At 56.5% G+C, this 24,604-nt stretch overlaps 2 protein-coding genes across 3 annotated transcripts; both read right to left on the bottom strand.

The window, feature by feature from the left end:
- Window positions 1–7,138: 7,138 nt before the first annotated feature.
- On the bottom strand, window positions 7,139–15,365 carry TRIM11 (tripartite motif containing 11). The gene is made up of 6 exons (XM_047872798.1): window positions 14,817–15,365; window positions 12,056–12,151; window positions 11,618–11,848; window positions 9,264–9,286; window positions 9,075–9,175; window positions 7,139–8,554 (listed from the first exon to the last, which is right to left on the bottom strand). Exons 1-6 carry the CDS (start codon window positions 15,222–15,224, stop codon window positions 8,007–8,009), a joined length of 1,407 nt encoding a protein of 468 aa, XP_047728754.1. The 5' UTR covers window positions 15,225–15,365; the 3' UTR covers window positions 7,139–8,006.
- Window positions 15,366–16,201: 836 nt separating this feature from the next.
- Window positions 16,202–23,346, bottom strand: TRIM17 (tripartite motif containing 17). 2 transcript variants are annotated; one of them, XM_047858598.1, is made up of 7 exons: window positions 23,266–23,346; window positions 20,759–21,192; window positions 19,961–20,056; window positions 19,348–19,578; window positions 17,370–17,392; window positions 17,179–17,279; window positions 16,202–16,935 (listed from the first exon to the last, which is right to left on the bottom strand). In XM_047858598.1, exons 2-7 carry the CDS (start codon window positions 21,185–21,187, stop codon window positions 16,388–16,390), a joined length of 1,428 nt encoding a protein of 475 aa, XP_047714554.1. In that variant the 5' UTR covers window positions 21,188–21,192; window positions 23,266–23,346; the 3' UTR covers window positions 16,202–16,387. The 2 variants fall into 2 exon arrangements, with proteins under 2 accessions (XP_047714554.1, XP_047714602.1); XM_047858646.1 differs by lacking the exon at window positions 19,961–20,056.
- Window positions 23,347–24,604: the final 1,258 nt, after the last annotated feature.

The raw sequence follows: 24,604 nt of genomic DNA, 5'->3' as shown, positions 1-24,604 counted from the left end.
ACATATTCACAATAGCCAAGAGGTGGAAAAAACCTTACTGGCAATGGACATGTGAATGGACAAAGCAAATGTGGTCTATACATATAATGGAATATTATTTGACCACTTAAAAGTAGGAAATCCTGACATCTGCTGCAACATGGATTAACTTTGAGGACATTATCCTAAGTGAAATAAGCCAGACACAAAAAATAAATCCTGCATGAATCCACTTCTGTGATGTATCTAAAGTAGTCAAACTCTTAGACACAAGAACATGAGTGGTAGTTGCCAGCAGCAGAAGGGACAGGGGGAAGAGGGAAATTGTTGTTCAACAACTGGGTATAGAATTCCAATATAATTAATCTTACTGTATTGTGCACTTAAAATGGTGAAGATGGTAAATTTTGTTTGATGCTTTTAGCCTTATTTTTAAAAGATTAGTAGGCATGATTTCACTCATATGTGGAATTTAAGATATAAAAGAAATAAGCAGAGAGAGAGAGAGAGAAAGAGAGAGAGGGAGAGAGAGAGAGAGAGAGAGAGAGAGAGAGAGACCAAGAAATGAACCCTTTACTCTAGAGAACACATTGATAGTTCTGAGAGTGGAGATGGGGGGGATGGGGGAAATAGGTGATGGGGATTAAGGAGTACACCTGTTGTGATGAGCACAGGCTGATGTACAGAAGTGATGAATCATGATGAGATTCTACACCTGAAACTAATACTACAGTATATGTTAATTGGAATGTAAATAAAAACTAAAAAAAGAAATCAGTAGGCATTTCAATACAGAAATAAAAATAATTGTAAGGATGATGACAATGATCCATATAGATGAAAATGATCAAAACAGAGAAATCATATCCAGGAAACAGATGGATACTGTCCTCCACAAAGGAAAAGGAAAGAATGATATTCCCAGATATACAAAAACAGAGAGAATTTGTTGATAGCTGACTTCCCTTGCAAGAAATACCAAAGAACATTGTTCATACAGAAAGAAATTGACCCCAACGAAAACTCAAATTGACCTGAAGAAATAAAAAGCACAGTAAAGACAGTTACATGGGAGGATATGAAAGACAATATCAATAAAATTTGTTTTTAACTGATTACAAAAACAACCACATGCAACAATATTTATAAAATTGTACATCTGGGAGGATAATACGTAAAGATCTAACATATATAACAAGAAAAGCACACAGAATGAAGTGAGGAATGGAGCTACACTGAAGAGGCACTGACAACAGTTATGCTAACCCAGAGGAAGAAAAAAAAAAGTACTAAAAATGAGAAACATGTAGGTTAATGTAAAAGTCTCTATGAATATGTTTCTCTCTACTTCTCTTAACTTCTTTAAAATACCTAAGATTAGGGACTCTGTTGGTTCAGCATCGGACTCTTGATCTTGACTCAGGTCATGATCTCATGGTTCATGAGTTCAAGCCCTTCATTGGGATCTGTGCTGACAGTGCAAGGCCTGCTTGGGATCCTCTCTCTCCCTCTCTGCCCCTCCCTTGCTCTCTCTCTAAATAAAATAAATAAACTTTAAAAAATAAAATGAAATAAAATACCTAAGATTATATAAAGCAATAATGAAAACATTGTATCATTGGGTTAAAACATATAGACATCATCTATCTGTCATCTATCAACCTACCTATTTATATTTATCTACACATATACACACACAGAAGGGGAGAGTAAATAGAGTTATAATGAATAAAATCTTCTGTTTTTTACTGGGATTAAGTAAGTATTGATCTGATGTAAATTGTGATAAATTAAGATGCATATTTCCATGTCACAAGCAATCAGTAAGAACCACCAATAGAAATAAAAATGACCACTGGAAAACACTTCTTTAATATAAAAGAAATTGGTAAAGGAGCACAGGGTAACACAGAAAACATGAGACAGAGAATAAATAGCAAATTGATAGACCTGCATAAAGCAATTTGAAATAATTTGAAGTGAAAGTTCATGAAATACTCCAGTTAAGAGGCAGAGATTGTCCCTGATCAAAAAAGCAAAATAGATAAACAAACAAATAGAAGTGGTGTTTATAAGAGACACACTTTAAGACACAAATAGATTGAAATCAAAAAGGCTGAAGTTGCAAACTGTCTTATGGTTAATAAAAGCTAAAGTGGTTATAATAAAATAATCAAAAATAATGTATAAAACAAAAAAAGGTTACTAGAAAAAAGGACGTTTTATAATAAAAAATTTAATATTACAAAGATATGACAATTATAAACATGTATGCACCTGACAAAAGAGTCTGAAAAATCATAAAGCAAAAAGTGTCAGAATTAAAGGGAGAAACAGACACTTGAACAATAACAGCTGGAAATTTCAATAGTTTCCTCTCAGTAATGGACAGGATAAATAGAAAACAAACAGCAAGAATATGGAATTACCAAACACCATCAAACAACCTGGCAAATCTGACATCCATAAGTATGCTGTGTTTTCTCAGATTCTAGATTTGTCTATTTGGCCTCATAGTGCCAGTTGTATTAAATATATATCTATACATAAAGTTTATTTATTTTGAGAGAGAGAGAGAGCAAACAGGGGAGGGGCAGAGAGAGGGAGACACAGAATCTGAAGCAGGCTCCAGGCTCTGAGCTGTCAGCACAGAGACTGATGCGGGGCTCAAACCCACCAACCATGAGATCATGACCTGAGCCAAAGCCAGATGCTTAACAGACTGAGCCACCCCCCCATATATTTTCTTATTTTCTGTATTTTTCATGCTCTGGTGTTTATGTCCTCTCTGACGGGGGTGAGGGGGAAAGACCACCCCTTCCCAGGCTGAAAAATTCTTAGAGATAGTAAATGCTCTTCTTTTGTAAGCATGGTATCCAGAGCAGATCCCACACCACCAGCCAACTTGGATTCTCAGCCACCAAGCCAATATTCTCCCTGCCCTGAGTAAATGCAGGACCAGGTATGGGACAGCTAGACCCTCTGCCCCACAGCCCACTAGAATTATTTAAACCAGCCAAGCTAAGCTGTTTACCCCGTCCTGCTTTCTCTTTCCTGTGGAAACCAGGGGAACAAACCTGGGTCTCTCCCTTCACTACTTTCTTCTGCCTCCTACCAAAACTGCTGTTTCCCTGAAGTGGCCCTGGGTGGCTTGGCATGCCCCTTTCTCTTGAGACATATCAGTAATGGATTCTTTCCAGTGCTCAGTAGGTCACCCCATAAATTAAACTCCTGTGTGCGCACAATATAACACTGACTGGCAGCAGAATGAGCAGGACAACACAGGTGTGCCTGGAACATTTTCCAGGGGATGCCCTGCCCCAGACTGTTCACAGCTAATAGCATGCAAAATCTATCAGAAGTCAGCCATGCAAGGAAACTTGGGAATGCCACACACATTTGCAAACTAGACAATATATTTGGGAATAATCCATGTGTCAAGAAAGAAATCATGAACATAATTAGAAAGCGTTTTGGGCCAGATGGGAATGGAAACAGTAGTTATAGGGCACAGCTAAAGTGGGGCATGAAGGGAAATTTATAGCTGCAAATGCCAGCGTCAGAACAGACGCTGAAATCAATTTTAAGAAGCAGATAGAGAGGAGCAGGGACGCCTGGGTGGCTCAGTGGGTTAAGTGTCCTACTTTGGCTCATGTCATGACCTCAGGGTTTGTGGGTTCAAGCCCCACGTCGGACTCTGTGCTGATGGCTCAGAGCGTGGAGCCCGCTTCGGATTCTGTCTCCCTCTCTCTCTGCCTCTCCCCTGCTCACACTCTGTCTCTCTCTCTCTCCAAAAATAAACATTGAAAAGAAAAAGGAAGAAAGAAAAAAAAGAAAGAAAAAGAAAGAAATGTAAAATCTGAACAGACTTGCCACAGCAAAGAAACTGAGATGGTAGCGAAAGAACAGAGACTCCCCAGAATCCCCGGAATCGGATGAGGTCACAGCACAGTCCTGTGCCAGCTAGTTCTCAGAAAACAGTGGCGGGGGAAGGGAGACCCCGGTCCCCAGGTATGAATGCAAGCCCCCTGGCACAGTACGAGCTCACGGAGTCCAAGAAGAGGAACAGGAGCCAGTGGGATTTACCCAGGAAGGCAAGATGGGCGGATTTAGTAAAAATCTCTCCAGTGTGCGCTTGAGACAGCTGCGTTCTTTGGCGTGAAAATTAGACCTCGGGCCTGGGGTAATCAGGAGGGGAGAGGTCAGTGCAGGGGTCCAAGCAGAGGGGCCAGGCGGGCGCGCTCACTCAGGGGACGTGGGGGACTGGGGCGCGGGGAGCAGGGAGGCTGTGGGGTACGTGGGAGGCATGGAGGGCGGGGCATGCGCGGGCTGTGAGGCGGGGTCTGGAGCCACAGAGCACACGGGGATCTCAGAGGACCGCGGGGGCGGGGTTAGGACACGGATCTGGGCGAGGGGAGGAAATCGTAGAGCCTGCCAGGTTCCGGGGACGTGCCCAGTCTGGGGCGGGGGGGTGCTGGGCGGGGCTGTTGAGCGCAGCGCAGGTGGGACCGAGCTGTCCTCCACGGGTCCCTCAGGGTCTCCGCGCCCGCGCGCAGCACGTGCGGAGACTCGCGGCAGCCCCCGAACGCACCGCGGGTCGTGTGGACTCCAGGGCGCGTAGACGCAGCAGGTGCGGCCCAGCCCAGGGACGCTGGGGGTGGGACGCTCCACCCCGGGAGGTATTCCAGGGCGCCGGGGAGGTGGGACGCGGTGCGCACGGATGGTTGCGCAACTCTGCCCAAGTTTACGGAAGTCACCCAGTTAGTTGTACGTTTGCAGCAGGTGAAGTTGGGGTACAATGAGTCCTCAGCAAAGCTTTTGGAATGCAGGCAGCGCTCCAGGAGATTGTGCGGGTGTGAGGGAGGATGGTGCTGACCTCACTACTGGCCGCTGCACTAGATGCAGGAATGTGTCCCGCAGGTGCAGGGAACAAGACGCTTGTCTGTTAAGACAGTCTTGTGGAGGCTTTCCTGACCAGGAGAGGTGCAGGAGGGGAAAGGCTTGCAGGGAATGACCAACAGCCAGCACCAGCAGGGATGGTTTTAGTTCTTAATGTTCTTTTTACCTCCACGGAGCCATGCCCTGAGATTAGACCAGGCGCTCCCTTCCTGAATATTTTCTTCATTCCACGAATTACAACCCACAATGCCTGTTTCTCTTCTCTACCTGCTTTCTCTGCTGTCTCCCCATTGGACGGCTGAGCCACCAGGGAGCAAGGCGTCTGGGAACTTTAGGAAGTGGTAGGCTCCGTGCTGGGTTTTTGTGGAAGCCTCTGGATTGGCTGAGCACACGGGGTGCGCATCCTGGTTCTCTGCTCCCAGCCTTGAGTTATCCGCCTCCAGAGCACTCATCACTCTGAGGGGATGGGGGGGCTGAGAAAACCAGAGTAGGGGCTCACACCCGCTGCTGCCAGTGTAGGACATCATGCACTGGTCATCACCCCCCCCCACACACACACACACACAAGGGCATCAGCCCCACAGGCAGGAGCTGGCATGTTGCTGTGGTCTGTCCACCATCTAGAACAGTGGATGGCGCCCTCAGGCCGCTGGAGTCAAGCAGGGAGACCAGGTGGAAAGGTGAGTGTGTGAATTTAGGGTGTGTGCTTGTGAACGGGTATCACTGAAGCTTGCTCTCTTTTCGCCTGGTGAAGGGTACCAGAATACGCCACCTGAAAATATCCCACTTTGGCATTAGGATTATTTTGAGATGGAGGCAGATGAGAAGAGCTCTGTACCCTTCCTTTATGTCCCTAAAAGCGGGACTCAAATGTAGGTGTCCATCTGTCCTCCATGCCAGGAAGGACTACCGGTCACAGGAGAGAGCTCTAGACAGCCTGAATGTGGCAAGGCAGGAGGGCGATCCACATGATCCCACTAACTAGCCTTTTCAGTTTACCTTCCCGTGGCACCTTGAAGCTTGATGCCACTTCCTGTGTCCTGTGACGTCTGCACGAAGTCATACTTTCAAACTGTTTTTTTTTTTTTTTAATGTGTATTATTTTTTAGAGGTAGAGAGACTCAAGAGTGTGAGCAGGGGAGGGACAGAAAGGGAGGGAGACACAGAATCTGAACCAGGGTCCAGGCTCTGAGCTGTCAGCACAGAACTCGATGCGGGGCTCGGACTCATGGATTGAGAGATCATGACCTGAGGTGAAGTGGGACGCTTAATTGACTGAGCCACCAGCCACCCCTAAACTACCTTTCTAAGCTGCTGGTCTGAGTTACTCATTTTCCATAGGTATCTCCTATCAGTCTCTGTGTCGAAAACACAGTGAAGCCGTCAGAGGGGCAGAGGAAAAATGAGGTCTCCACCCTTACACCAGCACCCAGTGCCCTCCTAAAGCCATGGCCAGAGCATCTGTCCTGGTGTCCTGGGTGTGGCTTTGTGCTTGTCCACTCTCCTGCCCATGAGGCTGTCTTGCTGCTGGCTGCATTCCCGATGGCCACTGTTCCAAGTCCCAAACCATAGGGCCAATCTTACTGCAGGTGGGAGCACCCAGTATTCCCTGATCCTCAAGCAGGAGTGACGCAACAGGAAGTCACTTGGGAAGAGGTAGGAAACACTGCCAGACCCCCGCTATACTGAGAAAATACTCACCCATTGGTATGTAACGTGAGGGAGCTGTCCAGGATGTTCAAAGTGGTATAAATTTATAACAATAGCCAAGGAGCACTTGGGGGGGTGGGGCTTAGGCCGCTAAGCACACGACTCTTGATGGTGGCTCAGGTCATGATCTCGTGGTTTGTGGGATCGAGCCCATATAAGGCTCTGTGCTCACAGCGTGGGCCTCCTTGGGATTCTCTCGCTCTGCCCTTCCCCCACTTGTGCACGCACACTCGCTCTCAAAATAAACATAAAAAGAAAAGTAACAATAGCAAAAAGTCAAAAAATGGGAGAATGCATAACCAAATAAATGGAGCACTTAGCTACTGTGCACTTTCTGGGTATCTGGAAAAACAAAACAAAACAAGAAAAATGTTCCTGAGGCAGGTGCATGAGATGAACGCACAGGAGAACGCAGCTGGGAGTCTGCTGTGCCCATGCGGGTGACTTGTGCCCCTGACTTCACCCTTGGGGGTCCCGCCTATGTGTCACCCTCCCGGGGCCATCCCCCTCACTGGTGCATTTCCTCACCTCCACAACTGCAGACAGCAGATTACAGACAACAGTTAATTTATTTGCTGTGACATCGGTCCTTACAATAAATAAAATCTAGGGTACAAAGAATTTGCAGCACACCTTTAAGCAGGGTGACCAAGAGTCTGAACAAAGCAAAGACAAATCCCAGACTGTTAGCAGGAAAGGGAGGGGGCTCTCTGAGCCTAGCCTTCCCCAGGCAGGGCAGGGATGCCTATGGACCGGGTACACAGAGTTCTGGGATCAGCGAGAGGGTGACTGTCTAGCTGGTGGTTCTCAGCCCAGGGGAGACCGTGGGCTCCTGTGCCTGCTCACCTCGGGGGCCCTAACCTCTGCTGCACCTGACCGGGAGCCAGGGAAGGGCATTTTCCGGAAGACCCAAGTGGTCTGCATTTGGGGGAGGGGCGTGGTCACTCGGCCCCCTGACCTGCGCTCCCAGCTTCCTCTGGCCACCTCCGCATACCACCCAGTACCTGGCTGTTCCGAAGCCCATTCTGCCCTGCCTTGTAGTGGATGGGACCTGGACACAGGGTGGCAGGCTTGGAGTGGCCTCCTGCCGGCAGCTCCGGGGCCGTCGGGGGCTCAGGCTTCAGCCGGAGAATGTCCCACAGGCCGTGGTGCCTCTCCCCAGACCTCTGTAGGGCTCCGAAACCAGAGACTGGGGATGTCTCAGCGCCCTGTGGTCCCCAGGAAAGAACGCAGCTGGCTCCGCACATGCCAGCGCACGCTTGCAGGAGCGAGCGCACTTCAGTTCCGCTGTGCGCACATCTGTGCACGGCACCGTGAGCATCTCCCTGGCTCAGAGGACAGCACTACCCACCCAGGGTCCTGTGTAGCCAGAAGTCCCCAATCCCGGAGCCAGGGTGAGGAGCCACGAGGCTCCCCCGTCACTGGGGAGCCAGCGCGTCCCCGGGCCCACCTTTCAGCCTGCAGATGGTCATGGGCGTGGGGCTGCTGGACAGAGGTGAGAAAAGGGCCCGCAGCGTCCCCGAGAAGGGGGTCTCAGGGAAGGCATACAAGAGGGAGCCATCAGTGGCGCTGTAGAAGGACAGGTGCCCGGCCTCGTAGTCCAGAAAGATGCCCACGCGCCGTGGCGGGTTGCGCAGTGGGGCGAAGGCACGCTCAGATGAGTTGTAGTAGCTGCCCAGGAACACCAGGATCCAGAAGCCATTGCCGGCAAACAGCTCGCCCTTCTCCTTGCGGTTGGCTGTCTCTCTGCAGACGCCCAGCGCCCAGCTGGCCCGCTCCCCCACCTCCACCTCCCAGTAATGACGACCCGACGTGAGGGCCTCCCGGCCCAGCACGCAGGGCCCGGGGTCGAAGCGCTCAGGACTGTCGGGCAGCGCCTGCCGCAGGTCCCCCCGCCGCACGCTCCTCCTGTCCTCTGACAGGACCAGCTCGGGGTTGGCGGTGTCAGGATCCAGGGTCACATCCCCTGCAGATGGAGTGGAGGTCACTGGGGGAGCAAGTGGGCAGCCCTGCCTGTGCGCCCCTGTGGACCTCTGTGGGGGCTGGCTGTGCACTGGCCACGCCCCATGTTGCCTCTCTCCCTGAAAGCTATCACCTAACCACCTGCCATTGCAATTCGGAATGTTCCAGAAGGAGGTCCAGGCTCCCTCGCGATGCACCCTCCTTCAGAGGACCTGTGAAACCCCGAGGGTTTCCTGCAGCCACTCCTCCAGTTCGTGGGGCAAGGGAGGAGTGTCCAGCCTACTTGCATCCTGGACTCGCCACAGCTGGGGTCCGTGCGGGTGGACCTGTCCACCCCGGCGGTGGTCTGACCTCTGCTCTTCCTACACGCCCAGGCCAGCAGCCAGACCGGCCCTCCCTTAGCTGCTGTCTGGTGCCTGAACCTTCCAGGTCTCTGTGAACTGGTCCGCCACAGCAACAGACCCACCCTGCATGCCTGCAGGAGCTTAGGACCAGTGTGTCCTCTGGGCCACAAGGGTACCCACCTCGGAACTTCCGCAGGGCCTCCACCAGCCCCGGGACCCTGCACACCGTCCTCATCTCCATGGGCACCACCTCAGGCGGCTGCAGCTTCACGTCCTGGACCCTGGAGGGGGCAGAGCATGCGTCAACCCCCATGGCAGCCCTGCCCTGCACCCTGCCCACCTTCCCCGGGGAGAGGCCGGGGCTCCTACCTGCGCAAGGTGTCCCTGATGTCCTGTGGGAGAGACACACGCCAGTCAGCGCCTGTCCCCTGACCCTGGGCCCCCCCACGCCCCGGCCACCAGTGTCCCCCAAGACCCAGCTCTGCCCCCCCTGTCTCACACTCACTCACACACTCATACACCAGTGATCAGGAACCAGCGGTGGGCTGTCCCAAGTGCAGCTTGGACATGGGGACCCTGGAAAGACCCTGGGCTCAGCCACCGTGCAGACCTGGCCTCACACCCCCCATGTGCTTAGAGGATGCAGGGCACTGGCTACTTCCTTGCCCACCCAGAGCCCCCAGCACCCCTGGGTGGTGGGACACGTGAGCGGGGTCCTGGCCTCCAGGGCTCAAGGGTACCTGGCTGTCTGCTGCCTGCCCTCCCACAGGTCCCAGACTCACACCCACCTTCCAGGTGAGGCCTCTCCACTTGGACATTCCTCTCTCCCATAATGACACACACAAGCATTGTACTCAGCATGAGGGATTGACTATGTCCCTCGAATCCAAATGTTGGAGGCCTAACCCCCAGGGCCTCAGAACGGGGCTGGATTTGGAGATGGGGACTTTACAGAGGTGGTTTGAGTAAAAGGAGGTCACTAGGGTGGACCCTGATCCCACATGACTGGGGTCTTTATCAGAAGAGGGGACTGGGGCACAGACAAGGGACAACCATGTGAAGATACAGGGAGGAGACAAGGAACCTGGTGTGGGTAGCATGCAAAGCAGAAACAGCCTGTCCTTGGTAGTTTTGGTGGGTGGGCAGCCCACCCAGGGGGCACTGGGGAATGACGGGGGCAGTTCTGGTTGTCACAAGGCCTGAGGTGAGAGCAAGGCCCTACCTACCCTGAGGGTCATGTGGAGGGCCCTGAGCTCCAGGAAAGGGGCTGGCCTCCATGCAGACCACATGGCCCCTTGGAGACACATATATCCCTTTGGGAAAAGGCTCTGAGCGGACCGAGGATGGCTACAGGGTGAGCCTGGCGGGGGAAGCTGGGACCCCCAGACTCTGTCACACAGCTGGGACTCATAGGTGTGGGTTCCTGGAAGTCACCCAAACCCTCACTTCCTCTGTCCATGAGGGTGCACATCCCCACCCACCCAGGTGCCAGAACCCATGCAGCAGTCCTCTGCCTAACACTGAGGTCCGAGGGTGCAGGTGCACCTGACCTCACTCCCTCACACCAGTACACAGGGTACTGCTGGGGTCTGCTCTCCTGCCCCTCCACACGGCAGACCCCACCCCACCCCTAGCACAGGCAAGGGGGGCTCTGGGGCTGGGGGGTGATAGGAGAAGGGACAGGGGTCCTCCCTCTAGCTAGCCAGCCAGCTAAAGATCCAGGCCAGGAGATGTGAGCAGGTTGGGGGAGGCAGTGGAAGGCAGGTGGGGGAACAGGCAGGGGGCACTGGGGGGCAGGTGGCCACTTTCAGGAGTGCAGCAGGCCAGTCAAGACCACCCACCCACCCACAGCCTCCAGTGAACCCAGTGCCCGCGCCACTGGAGCCTCCAGTGAACCCACTGGGACATCTCACATTGTCCCAAATCACGTTTCATACAGACCTGGGGTTATCATCTCACGTCTGGGGCTGACCCCTCCTCTTTCCAGAACTTGGGGTGTCCCTGCCTTCTCCACCCTGGTTCACTTCCCCTGACCTCCTTGGCTGGCGGCTCAGACTCTGCCTCACTGACCACAGCCTACTTCTGCCTGAAACCCCGCGAGATACTTGGTCTTGGGTTCTTCCTCTTTTCCAGGCTTGAAACTGCCTGGTGTCTCAGCAGGGCGGAAGGACCAAGTTCAGACCCCAGGAAGGCAGCCAGGAGCCTCTGCCTGGTCAGTGAGACGCAGGAGGGTCACCACCCGTGGGAGACGCCCAGGGCTACACACACAGCGTCCTCACTCCCACCCTCTGCCAAGAGCCAGGCAGAGTCTCAGGGCCCCACAGGGCTGGCGCAGGAATCCTACAGGACTCCTGCCGGCCCTTCGCAGTCCAGGGGACCAGAACCTCTGGTGCTAGCCTGGTGACCCACAGACCCCAGATGCCACCTGTCACACGGTCCAATAGGCCTACAGGACAGGCACTGGAGCAGTTCCAGGAGAAGTTCCAGATCTGCACCCACTCCGCAGGACACGCAGCCACATGTGGATCGCCGGTCCCAGCTACCCCCCCCCCAACCGCGCCCTCACCTCTCACAGGTGGGTGACACCTGGGTGAGCTGAGTGCGCAGACTGCCCCATGAGCCCATCCCTGCCCAGAGCCCCCACGCAGGCACCCCCAGGGCACAGCGCTGCCCATCCCTTCTCAGAGCCAGCATGCGCACACCTGGGGCGCAGCGTGCCTCACCTGCAGCAGCCCCAGCGCAGGCAGCTGGCAGCGCCCCTCCAGCTCTGCGATGAGCTCGGCCAGCTGCGCGCTCTGCTGACCCAGGCGGGCAGCGCTCTCCCGCAGCGGGGGCAGGACCTCCAGCTCCTCCTCCTCCAGCCTCTGCAGCAGCCGCTGCTCCTCCTCTGCCAGCAGCCGGCGCAGCCTCTCGAACTCCGCCAGCACGTTCTGCCGCTGGCTCTCCACCATCTTCTGCAGGGTGAACAGGGCAGCTGAGGGCCCAGGAACCTCATCCATCCCCCACCTGGGGCCCCCACGTCCTGTCCAGTCCCCAGCCTCACCCTCCTAGGCGGGTTACACGCAGGGAGCCTTCCTCATACACAGCATGAGGCAGGCGCCCGCTTGCCTGCCGCCCCCCCCGCCCCCCCCCCCCCCGACCTTGGGCACCTCGCCACCTGCCTGCCACAAGGCACAGGTCTCCTCGGCCTGGGCCTGGAACAGCAGCGCGTCCTCCATTTGCTTCCGCAGATGCTCTAGGGACTTCTCCAGTTTACCCTACGGGAAGGTAAGGCCAGTGTGACCCTGGCTGGGTGGGCCCCATCCCCGTTCCAGTCAACCCAGCCAGGCATGACACATGGGACAGCCTCAAATTAACCTATGAGTCCCCTCCCCCCCAGCACTGAGGCCCCTTGCCCTCCCCTGACTCAGTCCCCTTTCCTTCTCCAGGCCTGCTCTGGGCTCCCTGCAGGCCCCACACCTCTCCACCTGACTGCGCTCTCCCTCCAACTTTTAGATGGACTGAGGCCTGGGGAGGTGGCGCTTTGGGGGACCCAGCACCCCAGGGTGTGCAAATGCCAGGCACAGCCCTTTGGGGGCAGGTAAAGATGGTGTGCTGCGCACCCCTAGCACGAAGGGTAGCTACCTGCTAGTACAGGGAAGGAGGTCAGAAGGTGCCAGCCCAGAGGGAGCCACTTTGGCACAAGGACTCTCTGGAGATGTAGGAAGAGCCCTCTGCCCTCCTCCTTTCTGCCTCAAGGCAGAGCAGAAATTTCCCACAAGGGTGCCCTCCCTGTCTGTACCCAGAAGGGGACGGCACTCATCACAATGTCTGTCAGACAGGACTGTGCCTGAAAGGACTTTATGACTCAGATAACCCTGACCTATCACTTGTTCCCCCCATATATTCCCTAGTTCCTTTCCCACAACTTACTGACCCTACAAGCCCTAATTCCCTTTCTTTTGCCTAGCCACTTCTCCCCAGTTTATCATCACCCTTTGTTAAAATAGAACATAATCCCATATCTAAAAGGGTTTTTCATTTTGCCTCTGTGAAGCTCTTGTGCCATAGAACATTTAAAAGACTGATAAAATTATGGGGCCCCTGGGTGGCTCAGTTGGTTAAGCGTCACACTTCAGCTCAGGTCATGATCTCAAGGTTCACGAGTTTGAGCCCTGCATTGGGCTCCATGCTGACAGCTCAGAGCCTGGAGCCTGCTTTGGAAATCTGTGTCTCCCTCTCTCTCTGCCCCTCCCCTGCTCATCCTCTGTCTCTTTCTCAAAAATAAATAAAACATTAAAAAAAATTAAAAAAAAAATTTTTTTAATGTTTAATTTATTTTTGAGACAGAGAGAGACAGAGCATGAGCAGGGGAGAGTCAGAGAGAGAGGGAGACACAGAATCCGAAGCAGGCTCCAGGCTCTGAGCAGTCAGCACAGAGCCCGACGTGGGGCTTGAACTCACCAACTGTGAGATCATGACCTGAGCTGAAGTTGGATGCTTAACCGACTGAGCCACCCAGGTGCCCCTAAAAAAAATTTTTCTTTAAAGACTAATTATGTTTTTTTTCACTTGTTACTCTGCCTTTGTTAGCTTAATTTGCAAGCCTCAGTCACTGAACCTAACAAGTTGGACATAAAGCTTTGCCCTCCCCTACGATAGGAAGGGGTTTAAGTGCTGCCCCAAGAGGCGTTATCAGGCCAACCGAGAGGGGCCTCTGGAGAGCGGCATGGTCACTTTCTGCTCAGTGACAGAGCACATTTGCTGGACGGACAAAAGGGGTGGGGCATCCGCGTGTTGTGCCTCAAAGTGGAAGGCAAGACTTCAGGGGTCTCCGTCAGGATGAGCCCACAGATGCAGATCAGGATCCAAGTTTGTCCTGTTGGTTCTAGAACACTGACAAACTGGCCAAGTACTGGTTCACGTGGCTACGCCACATCCTTGGAGCAAGCCAGCAGATGCTCTGGGCCATGAAGCACAACGTACACCAAGCCAAACGTTGGCAAGGTGTCAGCCGTGTAGTCAATACCTGGGGCTCCAGGAGCAAACACTCCTGAGGCCCAGTGAGGACCGCACATGGGTGTCTGCCCCGAGCTCTCAGCAGTCGGGCGAGGGCTGGCCTGGATTTTGAGGAAATGCGTTTCCAGAACAAAGCAGGTGGATCTTGCCATGTCAGGTGGCACAAGTGGCTCCAAGCATCCCACTCGGAAAGCTTGACGGGCTGCGGGGACCCTGGCACCTGCCTCCCAGGGAAACGGCTGTGTCCCCACCCATCCCAACCCAGTGATTCCTCAAATCTCGTCTCCACCCCACAGCCTTGCCTCGCCCATGGCCCTCTGAGGGCTGAGCCCACTTCTGTCTACGCGGAGAACCTAAGGTTCTCTTCCTGCTTTCTCCTTCTCTGGGCTCCATTCCTGATTTTCAGGCCGGTGCCCCACTGGTGAATGGTGTCCTAGCCAGTAGGTCTGGGACAGGCTGCACACACACCCTGTGCCTCGTCCTTAGACCCTGGCCAGGAAGGTGCCAGCCTAGACCGGATGTACAGGTACCCTGTGTCCCCTACTCGCTGGCCAGAAGGGTGCTGGTGTAGGCCTGCTGCACTCAGACCCTGTTTCCTCTAAACCCCAGCCAGGATGGTACCGGTCTGGGACTGGCTGCACACACACCCCCCAAGAGGGTACCAGTCTCCATTGTTGCACGCGCACCCCTACAACCCGGCCAGGGTGCACCCCCAGCCAGGAGGATGCTGGTGTGGGCTTGCTGCACTCACATCCCGTGCTCCTTAGAACCCGGGCCAGGGTAACCCCGACAACCAGAGGGTGCTGTGTGAAGCCGGCTGCGTGCACTCCCTGCACCCGAGCCAGGAGCACACCACCCCCGGGATCCCGCCCGGGCCGAGCCACCACCCCCGGGCCCCGACTCCAGCCGGGCCCCGCCGCGCACCTTGAGGTCGTCGGCCGCGTCCTGCAGCGGGCGCACGCGGTGCGTCCAGTGCTCCCCCGAGCGCTCGCAGGCGGCGCACAGCAGGCGCAGCTCGTCGCCGCAGAAGGCAGCCAGAGGCTCGCGGTGCGCGGCGCACACGCCCTGCGGGACGGGCGACGGCGGGTGCAGGCGCCGCGCCATCTCGGCCATCTTGGCGAGCGGGCGATTGGGCCGCAGGTTCCTCTGCGGAGACAGCTCGCGGCACTCGGGGCAGGCGTACGGGCCTTCGGGCTGGCCCCAGCAGCGCCGGATGCACTCGCGGCAGAAGTTGTGGCCACAGTCGGTCATCACGGGGTCGGTGAAGTAGTCAAGGCAGATGGCGCAGGTGGCCTCCTCCTGGAGGTTGGTGGACAGGTCGGGGGCGGCCATGGCGCCGGTCGGGCGGAGATGGGCGGCGCTTTCCGCCGGCTCGGGCGGTGTGGCCTCCGTCACCGAGACTCCGGGTAGCACTCGGAGACGCGGGGGCTCCAGGGACGCGCGGAGGAAGAAGCGCCGCGGCGGAAGCAGGAAGCAGCTGGTTTTTTTTTTTTTTTTTTGGAACAACCCGCTTTAGCTCCGGATTGGCTGAGGCCGGCCACGCGGCCCGCGGGCCCAACCGAATTGGAGGCTGCATGCCAGCTGACCTTGTGGCGTAGCCTCCGCTGTCTGCGCGCGCGCGCGTGCGCTCCAGGTTGTGGGTCACCTCTCCCTGGCGTCCCGGGAAGGACCGGTTGCAGGACCCGGGCCTGCGGGCGCCTCACACGTTCACTGGGTTCCCCGCACAGCACAGCGACTTCGAGGACAAGGGGAGCCTGAGGCCGCGGCGGCGAGCCCCCTGCGCCGGGCATGATCAGGATCAGTGCAGGAAGGGGCTCGGCCTGTAGGCACTCTGGCCTTAAGGTAGACATACACCGACTGGGATTCTGGGTGCCCGGCCTGGCGTAGGGCGGTTAATGCGCCTGAAACTGCGGGGGCGGGGGCCAGAAAGGACTCTCCTCCCACCACCACCGCCACCGCCCCCCCCCCCCCCGTGACCCGTGATCCCTGCAGGTGCACCTTCAAGGCTGGACTGCTCTGAGGGTTTCAGCGATGCAGTTTGAAAAGTGTCATCTTCCCATGGTCCCCCCTTCCCCATGATACCCGCGAAAGGTGCGTGCAAACGTGGAAGTTTTGGAAGACAAGGTGGGCCCTGCTCTGCGAGTCACAAGCAGCCCATGCGTAGGCAGCATCCCTGCTTGGGCGTGTGTCGAAGTGGGGGCTAAACACCAGCATCCCACGCTGCGCCGGGCACGGGAGGTCCCCACTTAGAATCGGCCCACTGTGAAACCCAGTGGTTTTCAAAGCCTCCTTTATGACGCATGTGTGAATACAGTCTCTTGATATTTAAAGGCTTTAATCGCGATTACACTTCAGCTTTGAGAGCAGCCAGCCAGTGGCTCACAAGCGCTCCACCACCTTAGATATGTCTGGCAGGTGGCCTGCGCTGAGTGGAGCCACCTCACCTTCTGGAGAAACCAGGAATGCCCGCGCCCCCCTTCCCCCGGCCTGTGCCCCTATCCCTTCACCCACAGCGTCACTGTAGAGATGACCATCTGGCCTGATTTGGGGGCCCCCAGGCAGAAGAAGGGCTTCAGGGGGCCGGAGAATTGCAGCTGGGCGTAGGTGTGCATGTGGGACCCGTCCTTCAGGTTGTAGAAGGACACCTCCCCCGCCTCGAAGTCCAGGAAGACCCCCATGTGGCTGGGGGGCTCGGCCAGCGTGACAGGGGTTGGGGCAGATGTGCCGGGTGTGTACTTCTTCCCTTTGCACAGCTGCACCACCCAGAACCCATTTTCGGGGCACTTGGGGACCCTGTCCCTCCGGCTCACATTGTCCCTGCACACGCCCAGGGCCCAGAGAGCGTCACCGGTGAGGTTCATGCCCACCTCCCAATAGTGCCTGCCCGAGGAGAAGGTCTCCCGGCCCACGGCGCAGGGGTAGGCCAGGAACCGGTCCTTGCTGTGGAGCGCGCCCTCCAGTGGCGTGCTCAGGTAGCGCCTCTGGCGGCTCTCGTACAAGAGGAGGTAGGGGTAGGCGGTGGCGGGGTCTGGCACCACATCCTCTGCAGATGGAGGGAAGGGGGCAGCGAATCATCCGTGCTCTCCCTAACCAGGCTCCAGGGCTGAGTCCAGCTGTACACCTGGGCCACTGGGGTCCCTCCCCCAACTGTCCATATTGGTGGTGCTAAGGAGCTGGGAGCTGGGGGACCATTTGGGCACCTCACCGTGTCTCCCATAGGAACAGAAAGGGCACAGAGTGTGAATGTCCCATAAAGGACAGTCCCCCCGGCTGGGCTCCTGCTTACCTTGGAAACTCTTCAGCACCTCTATCTGCCCAGGGACCCTGCAGACTGTCCTCAGCACAGTTGGGGTGGCCTCTGGGTACTGTACACTCAGGCTGTTCCTCCTCCGGTGGACACAGGGTCATTGTCCCCTCTGACCCCACGCGGAGCCCTCCCTGCGCCCATCAGTGCCTCCCCTGCAGCTGGCCACGTACCTGCTCAGGAGCTCCTTCATGTCCTGCAAGACACAGAAGGAGGGAGATTGGCAAAGCCTCGTGAGGAATCTGGGGCATTGTGCCTGCATTTCTGGTCTGTGGTGCTAGAAAGGCTAAGATGTTTTCCCACAGCCCTGTGCCCACTTTCCAGAGCGTAACCCGGTCTTGGCTGCACACAGGAATCCTACGCGCTGGCCTGGCCAGGCCTCCTGTTCTCCCCACATAATGCCTGGGGACATGGAAGCTGTGCCAGTGAACCCATGGGTGGAATTGGGGGCACAGGGCAGGTGACCATCAATGTGCCTTTTGTAGTTCAGCATCACTGTGAGTGACAAAAAGGTCCACATGTTAGTTTGTAGATAGGTTGCTTTTTAATAGAAGACAAAACGTTCCTCTGAGCTACATAGCCTGAGCTACCATATAACCTGTCATCTAGAACAGGCCCCTTCCTGGGGACAAAACCCACAGAGGTCAGGACAACAGACAAAAACCTGGGCCTGAGCCAGGCAAACGGGATGGATGCATGGATTCCCTGCATGTGGCATTTGCTTCTCTTGTGGAAACATGCACACAGGAGTGTGTGCAGTCTTATCTGTCGCCGTGGATTCCGTCCCTCCACATAGTTGGTGAATCACCCACTTGTTGGCCAACATAACCCCCTGCTTTCAGGGCCTCGGTGGGCCGGTCTGTCCTTGGAAGGCCAACTGTGGCCTCTCGTGACTGCCATCCTGGGGTGCAATCACATGACTCTGCCTGTGAAGTCGTGGGTGTCTATCTGGGCCAGTGTGTCTGTGCCCCACATCACCTCACTAATGACAGCCGCCCCCAGGCCACCTCCCTGGGCTAGGAAGGGAGGGGACACACATCTGCAGGACGAGAGCCTGTTATGGGCTGACTGGGCTTCAGATTCACACACTGGAGCCCCAGCCCGCAGGACCTCAGAGGGGGACTGTATTGGTGATTGGGTCTTTAAAGAGCCGATTTACGGTAAAGTGAGGTCACTAGGGTTGGACCCTAATTCCCTAACACTGGTGTCCTTGCAAGAAAAGGAGTTTAGGACACAGACAGGCAGAGAGGGACGACCCTGCGAGGACTCAGGGAGAAGATGGCCACGTATACGTCAGGGAGAGAGGCCTGGGGAGTAACCAGCCCTGCCTGTGCCTGGATCCCAGACTTCCTGCCTCCAGGACCAGGAGACACAGTCCACTGTGTGAACCACCTCCTGTGGTCTTTGTGAGGCAGCCTGAGCTGAGACAGAGCCTTCCCCTGTGTGTACTAGTTACTGCAGTCACCACCTGACCACACCTGGGCATGAGTCCCCCCCACCCAGATAGGTGAGCAGGGGTGCTGAGGTCTCACCTACCCCCCCCAGGTGAGCAGGTGTACTGAGGTCTCCCCTCCCCCAGGTGAGCAGGGGTGCTAGGTCTCCCCTCCCCCCCAGATGAGCAGCTGTATTGAGGTCTCCCCACCCCCCAATATGAGCAGTGGTGCTGAGGTCTCCCCTCCCCCAGGATCAGGTGTCCTGGGGACTCCCCTCCCCCAGGGAGCAGGGGTGCTGAAGTCTCCACTCCCCCAGGTGAGCAGGGGTCCTGAGGTCTCCCCCCCCCAAGTGAGCAGGGGTCCTGGGGTCTCCCCTCCCCCAGGTGAGCAGGTGTACTGAGGACTCTCCCCCATCCCCCAGGGAGCAGGTATACTGAGGACTCCCTCCCAGGGAGCAGGTGCACTGAGGACTTGCCACACCCCCAGGTGAGCAGGTGTACTGAGGACTCTCCCCCACCCCCCCAGGGAGCAGGTGTACTGAGGACTCCCTCCCAGGGAGCAGGTGCACTGAGGACTCGCCACACACCCCCCCCCCCCAGGGAGCAGGTGTACTGAGGACTCCTTCCCAGGGAGCAGGTGCACTGAGGACTCGCCACACCCCTAGGGAGCAGGTGTACTGAGGACTCTCCTCCCCCCAGAGAGCAGGGCGCCCCCTCACCTGCAACATCTGCAGTGGGCTGTGCTGGTTCTTGTCCTCCAGCTGGAGCAGCAGCATCTCCAGGGAGTGGCCCTGCCGCTCCAGGGTGGCAGAGCTCTCCCGCAGCCTGGCTCCCACCTCCTCATCCTCAGTCTTCAGGGCCTGGAGCAGGCGCTGTTCCTCCTCCAGGAGGAAGAGGCCCATCTTCTCAAACTCCACCAGGATGCGCCGCCTCTGCTCCTTCACCTTCTCCTGCAGGAGCCAGCGGTGGGGGAGGGGGGATTGCGGGTGTGAGGGACCCGGGACCCGTATCCACTCCCTTTCCCCACCAGCCAGATGGGAGGGCAGCTCCCAGGACGCTGTAACCCCCCAGGGTCCTGGTGACCCACAGAGAAGAAGCTAGCCTAGCAGGGGAGGGAGCCCCTCTGTGGGGGTCACCTGCTGAGCCCCAAGCAGCGGCACCCAAGCGTCCCTGCATCTCCAAGGCGGCCGGCCTGGGCTGGGCGTGTGTTCTGGATCCTGATTCTAGCGGGAATCCTGAGCTCCGGGTATGTGTTCGCATCCACACAGCTCTTGTGTGGCCTGTCCGAACCCACTGGGCTCCTGTGTGTGCACCCCGTCCCCGGGCACCTGCCTGCCACTCAGCCAAGGTCTGTCTCTCCCTGGCCTGCAGCCTCCCAGTCTTCATCATCTCCTCCCGAAGGTGCCCCATGTCGGCCTGCAGCTTCAGCTGTGAGACACATGGACCGCAGAGTGTGGGGTCAGAGGCCCTTATGCCCTGGCATCTGCCCAGTGCCCCCACCCCAGAGAAGGACGTGAGGGGGTCCTGGGGAAGAACACATGGCACCCGAGACATGTGCCTTGGGCAGGAGGGTTATTATGAGCTGGAGCCAATCAAGGATCAGCACTGCAGAAATAGACCTTCCTGGGGCTCCCCTTAACTGAGTAAAGGCCAGAGGAAGAGAAGGGCCAGGGGTCTCATCCCAGGAAGGTTTATGGTCCTACAGGAAGGTGGCGAGCCGGTGCCCCGATGCATGTGCACTAACAACCCTTCTCTTCCGTGAGTTTCCCTATATTTGCTTTCTGCTGTGCTTGGCACATGTCTCCAAGCCTACATGCTGAATACGAACCCCCAGCGCGGAGTGAGGAGGTGGGGCTCCTGGGGGGCAATCAGGTCACGAGGGTGGCGCCCCCAGGAATGGGATTAGTGTGATCATACAACAGACCCCACAGAGCTCCCCGCCCAGCGAGGACAGGGAACCAGGATGAGGGCTATCAGCCCATGGTGCTGGAGCCCTAACTGCACGGACCTGGGGCAGGGCCTCCAACAGTGTGGACTCCAGGCCACCAGCTTTGTGGACGTTTGGGCTGTGCATTATGGGGGCTCTTGTCCTGCCTACTACATGTGCACCAGGACGTCCCTGTGACCCACCTTGTACTCTTGCACGGCCTCCTCGACCGGGACCACCCTGTGGGTCCTGTGTTCCCGGGCCTCCTTGCAGACGACACAGATGGGGATCTGGTCGTCCTCACAGAAGAGTTTCAGCAACTCCTGGTGCTCTGCGCACAGGTCCCTGCTCTGGAAGCCCGGGTGCTGCCGCGCCATCTCAGCCACTTTGGTCAGCAGGCGGTTGGGCCGCAAGTTCCTTTGGGGGGATAGCTCCCGGCACTCGGGACATGGGAAGGAGCCCTTCCGCTTCCTCCCCCCTTTCCTGCCTTTGGCCTTCTCCCAGGCCAGCCGGATGCACTCACGGCAGAAGTTGTGGCCGCAGGAGGTCATCACCGGGTCCGTGAAGTAGTCAAGGCAGATGGAGCACGTGGCCTCCTCCTGCAGCTTTCTGGCAAGTTCCAAGGCATCCATGCTTCCTGGGCAGGGAGTGGAGTGTCCCTCACATGCTCCTTGATCCTCTCCACACCAAACCCTTGTCTGTGGCCGGCCCCACCCACTGTAGGGAGAATCTTGCTAGGTTGCATTAGAGCGTCCCCCCAACCCCCCACCCCCCACATGATGTCTGATCTGGCTCCTCACCTCCCACTGACCTGTCTACAGCAAGAATCCTGTTCGGCCAGTTTGGCAAGAATCTCCCTCTCAGAGATTTTTCATCACTAACCCTCACTTCCCCTGAACTGCCATAAATCCCCACTGGTCCACCCTGTACTGAGTTGAGCCAGTTCTTTGCTGGGATCTCTCATCCCCTATTACAGTAATCCTGAACAAAGTCTGTTTTTACTGTCCTGACTACGCGTCAGCTCTGGTGTTCTGCCACATGGTGCAGTGCAGAAAAGACACCTGGTGTGCGTGAGTGCATGCACAGACATGCACACACACAAGAGCAAACACACACACGTGCACATATGCACACACACGAGAGCGCACCCATGCACACACGCACACATATACACACATACACATGTACAGAACATACATGCACACATGTATACACATACACAAATACACACACATGCATGCTTGCACACATATGTGCACAAATGAACACACAAACATACACACGTGCACACACATACACACATGCACATGCGCACACAAGCAGACATGCACATACACATGCAATGCAAACACATGCACATACATGAGAGCACACACGCACATGCGCACATATGCACACATACACGAGAGCACACATGTTCAGAGAACATATATGCACACATGTGTGCACACATGCACAGAACACACAGCACACATGCACACACAAACGCGCACAAATACACATGTACGCACACATGCGTGCACATGCATGCACACACACGCACACAAATACACACATGTACATGCGCGCAGATGCACACATGCACACACAGAGACATACACACGCATGCACACACATGCACACATACAGTCTCACAAGCACACACACAAATACACACACGCACACACATGAGAACACACACACACACACGGTCACACACGCACACACATGGTCACACACGCAAGACATACGTGCACACACACGAGAGCATACATATGCACACACAGTGCACACATGCACACAAATACACATGCACGCACACACGTATATGCACACACACGGTCACTCATGCACACACATACATGCACTCATACATGCAAATATGCACGCACACACGACAGCACACCCACATACGGCCACACACATACATGCACACATGTACGTACATACGAGAGCGCATACACGCACACACATGCACACACACACGAGAGCACACGCACAGATATACATGCACACACATGAGAGCACACACATACACACTCGCACACATAGTCTCACAAGCACACACATACATGCACACACAGTCACACACGCACACACGTACATGCATACATGCATGCACACATGAGAGCACACACATACACACATGCACACACATGGTCACACTGGGTGTGGCTGTACCCCTGACCCTATGCCAGGGAGGTCCAAAGCCCCCTCTGCAGGTCACAGGGTGTTATTTGAGCCCTGTTAGGGGATTGGAACATCATTTCTGGACTTTACTATCCCAGCTCCTTTCTCTGCAGTCATCTGCAGTGAGCACGGCTGGATGCCTCAGGCCTCCCACGTCCCAGACCCTGGTACAATTTATCTGGAGCTGTCTCTGCAGACACTGTGAGGTCAGGGTGTCCCTCTGCTCTCTCCACCCTAAGGGGCACTGCTGCCCATCCAACAGAAACGCGGGCCAGCGGGGCAAGCTGGTGGGCTGGGGGTCTGGCTCAGGATGGAGGCGACACGCCCAAGGGCTCCAGGTCAGTGAGGATGGACAGGCCACCCTCCGTCCGAGAATGCTTTTCTGTAAAGGGGCAAAACCAGTTCACCAGTCTGGTCCCAGGCTGTAACCATCCTGGAAGCTGTGTCTGCTACAGGGGCAGCGCACGAAGTCCCCACCAGAGCCTCAGCGCACAAGGGGTGACGTGCCGCCTGCCCCCTCCCTGGAGGGACAGGTACTCACCACCGGGGAGGGGGCCACAGGCCGCGGTCGTCCTCAGCCACGCGCGCAAATAGCGCCCTGGAAAGCCTGCGTTTGCGCAGTGAAGACCATGGGGCGGTGGTCACAGAGGGCGTGGGGGCCCCGGGGGTGCTGGGCTTTGTGGCGTCAGCAGGGGCGGGGGCAAGGGCGGCGTGGGGGGGGCGCTAGTTATCAGGTGGGGACAGGGAATGGGGGCGGGAGGCTTTGTGGGGCGGGTTGTCAGCAGCCTGGGGATGGGGCGGGGGCCAGCGCAGAGTGGGTCAGGGGTGGGACGGAGGCGGTTTTGGCAACCCAGCCGGGAGGAGGGAAGAGGGATGATAGAGATTGCAGGGGCAAAGGCCAGTGGGGGGTAATCTTTCTGAGAGGTGTGGGAAAAGAGGGTTGCAGGCAGGGGTGTGTGGGGAAGGGGCAAGGGGTGGATCCACAATGGGGAAGAGATGAGAGCAGAAGACGGAGCAAGTCTGGGCTCCCTGCGGCATGGAGGGGGGGGGGGGAGGTGCGGGAGGTGAAGGGATCGCTGGGTGCGGGTGGGGATGAAGTGGGGTCGCTGGAGGAGGCAGCAGGGCGGGCGACCCTCTCACAACAGCCCCACCTCTCCCGTGGTGACTTCGCTAGTGCTCAGAGCCGGGTCCAGGGGAGGGGGCGTCGTCCAGATCCCCGGTTAGGAAAGGAGGATCATATCGACGGGCACTGGGAGCGGTCGACCCCTTGGGATCCGGCCCCCGCCCGGAGGTTGCTTCGGCGGGTAGCTGCCCCCAACCCGGACCTAGAGCTCGCTGGTGGCTGAGCACCCCCAAGTCCTAGGGTCTGGGGGACCGACAGATGAGGAAATTGAGGCTGGGCCAGGGCAGGAGGGCGGGGAAAACAGGCATGTGGCTGTAGACGCACAGGACCAGGACAGGCTGGGCGCTCACCCTTTTTATGTGCGCCTGGGCCTGGGCGGTGCAAGAGGCTCCAGGTGGACAGCCTGATGCTGATTCTAATACCCCCTCCCAGAGCCACGACCCCTCTGCTGCCCTTTCCATCAGCTGGGGCGTTCTGGGCGGAGGATGTCTTTCCCTTCAGGGAACAGAATCATGGAATGTTCAAACCTTGAATAAAAAGGTGTCAGGAAGACCCACAGGAGAGCAACGAATCCCGTGCATAAAGTGCCCAGATGAGCCTTTTACCGCGTTTGATGTATCTGGCCTGTTGTTTTGTCTGCGGGGAGACAGAGCACAGGCAGGGGAGGGTCAGAAAGAGAGGGAGACACAGAATCTGAAGCAGGCTCCAGGCTCTGAGCTGTCAGCACCAGAGCCCAATGCGGGGCTCAAACCCACTA

The sequence above is a fragment of the Prionailurus viverrinus genome, chromosome A1 (genome assembly GCF_022837055.1).
Source record: "Prionailurus viverrinus isolate Anna chromosome A1, UM_Priviv_1.0, whole genome shotgun sequence".
NCBI classification, from domain to species: domain Eukaryota; kingdom Metazoa; phylum Chordata; class Mammalia; order Carnivora; family Felidae; genus Prionailurus; species Prionailurus viverrinus.
This window is presented reverse-complemented; position numbering and strand designations above follow the sequence as displayed.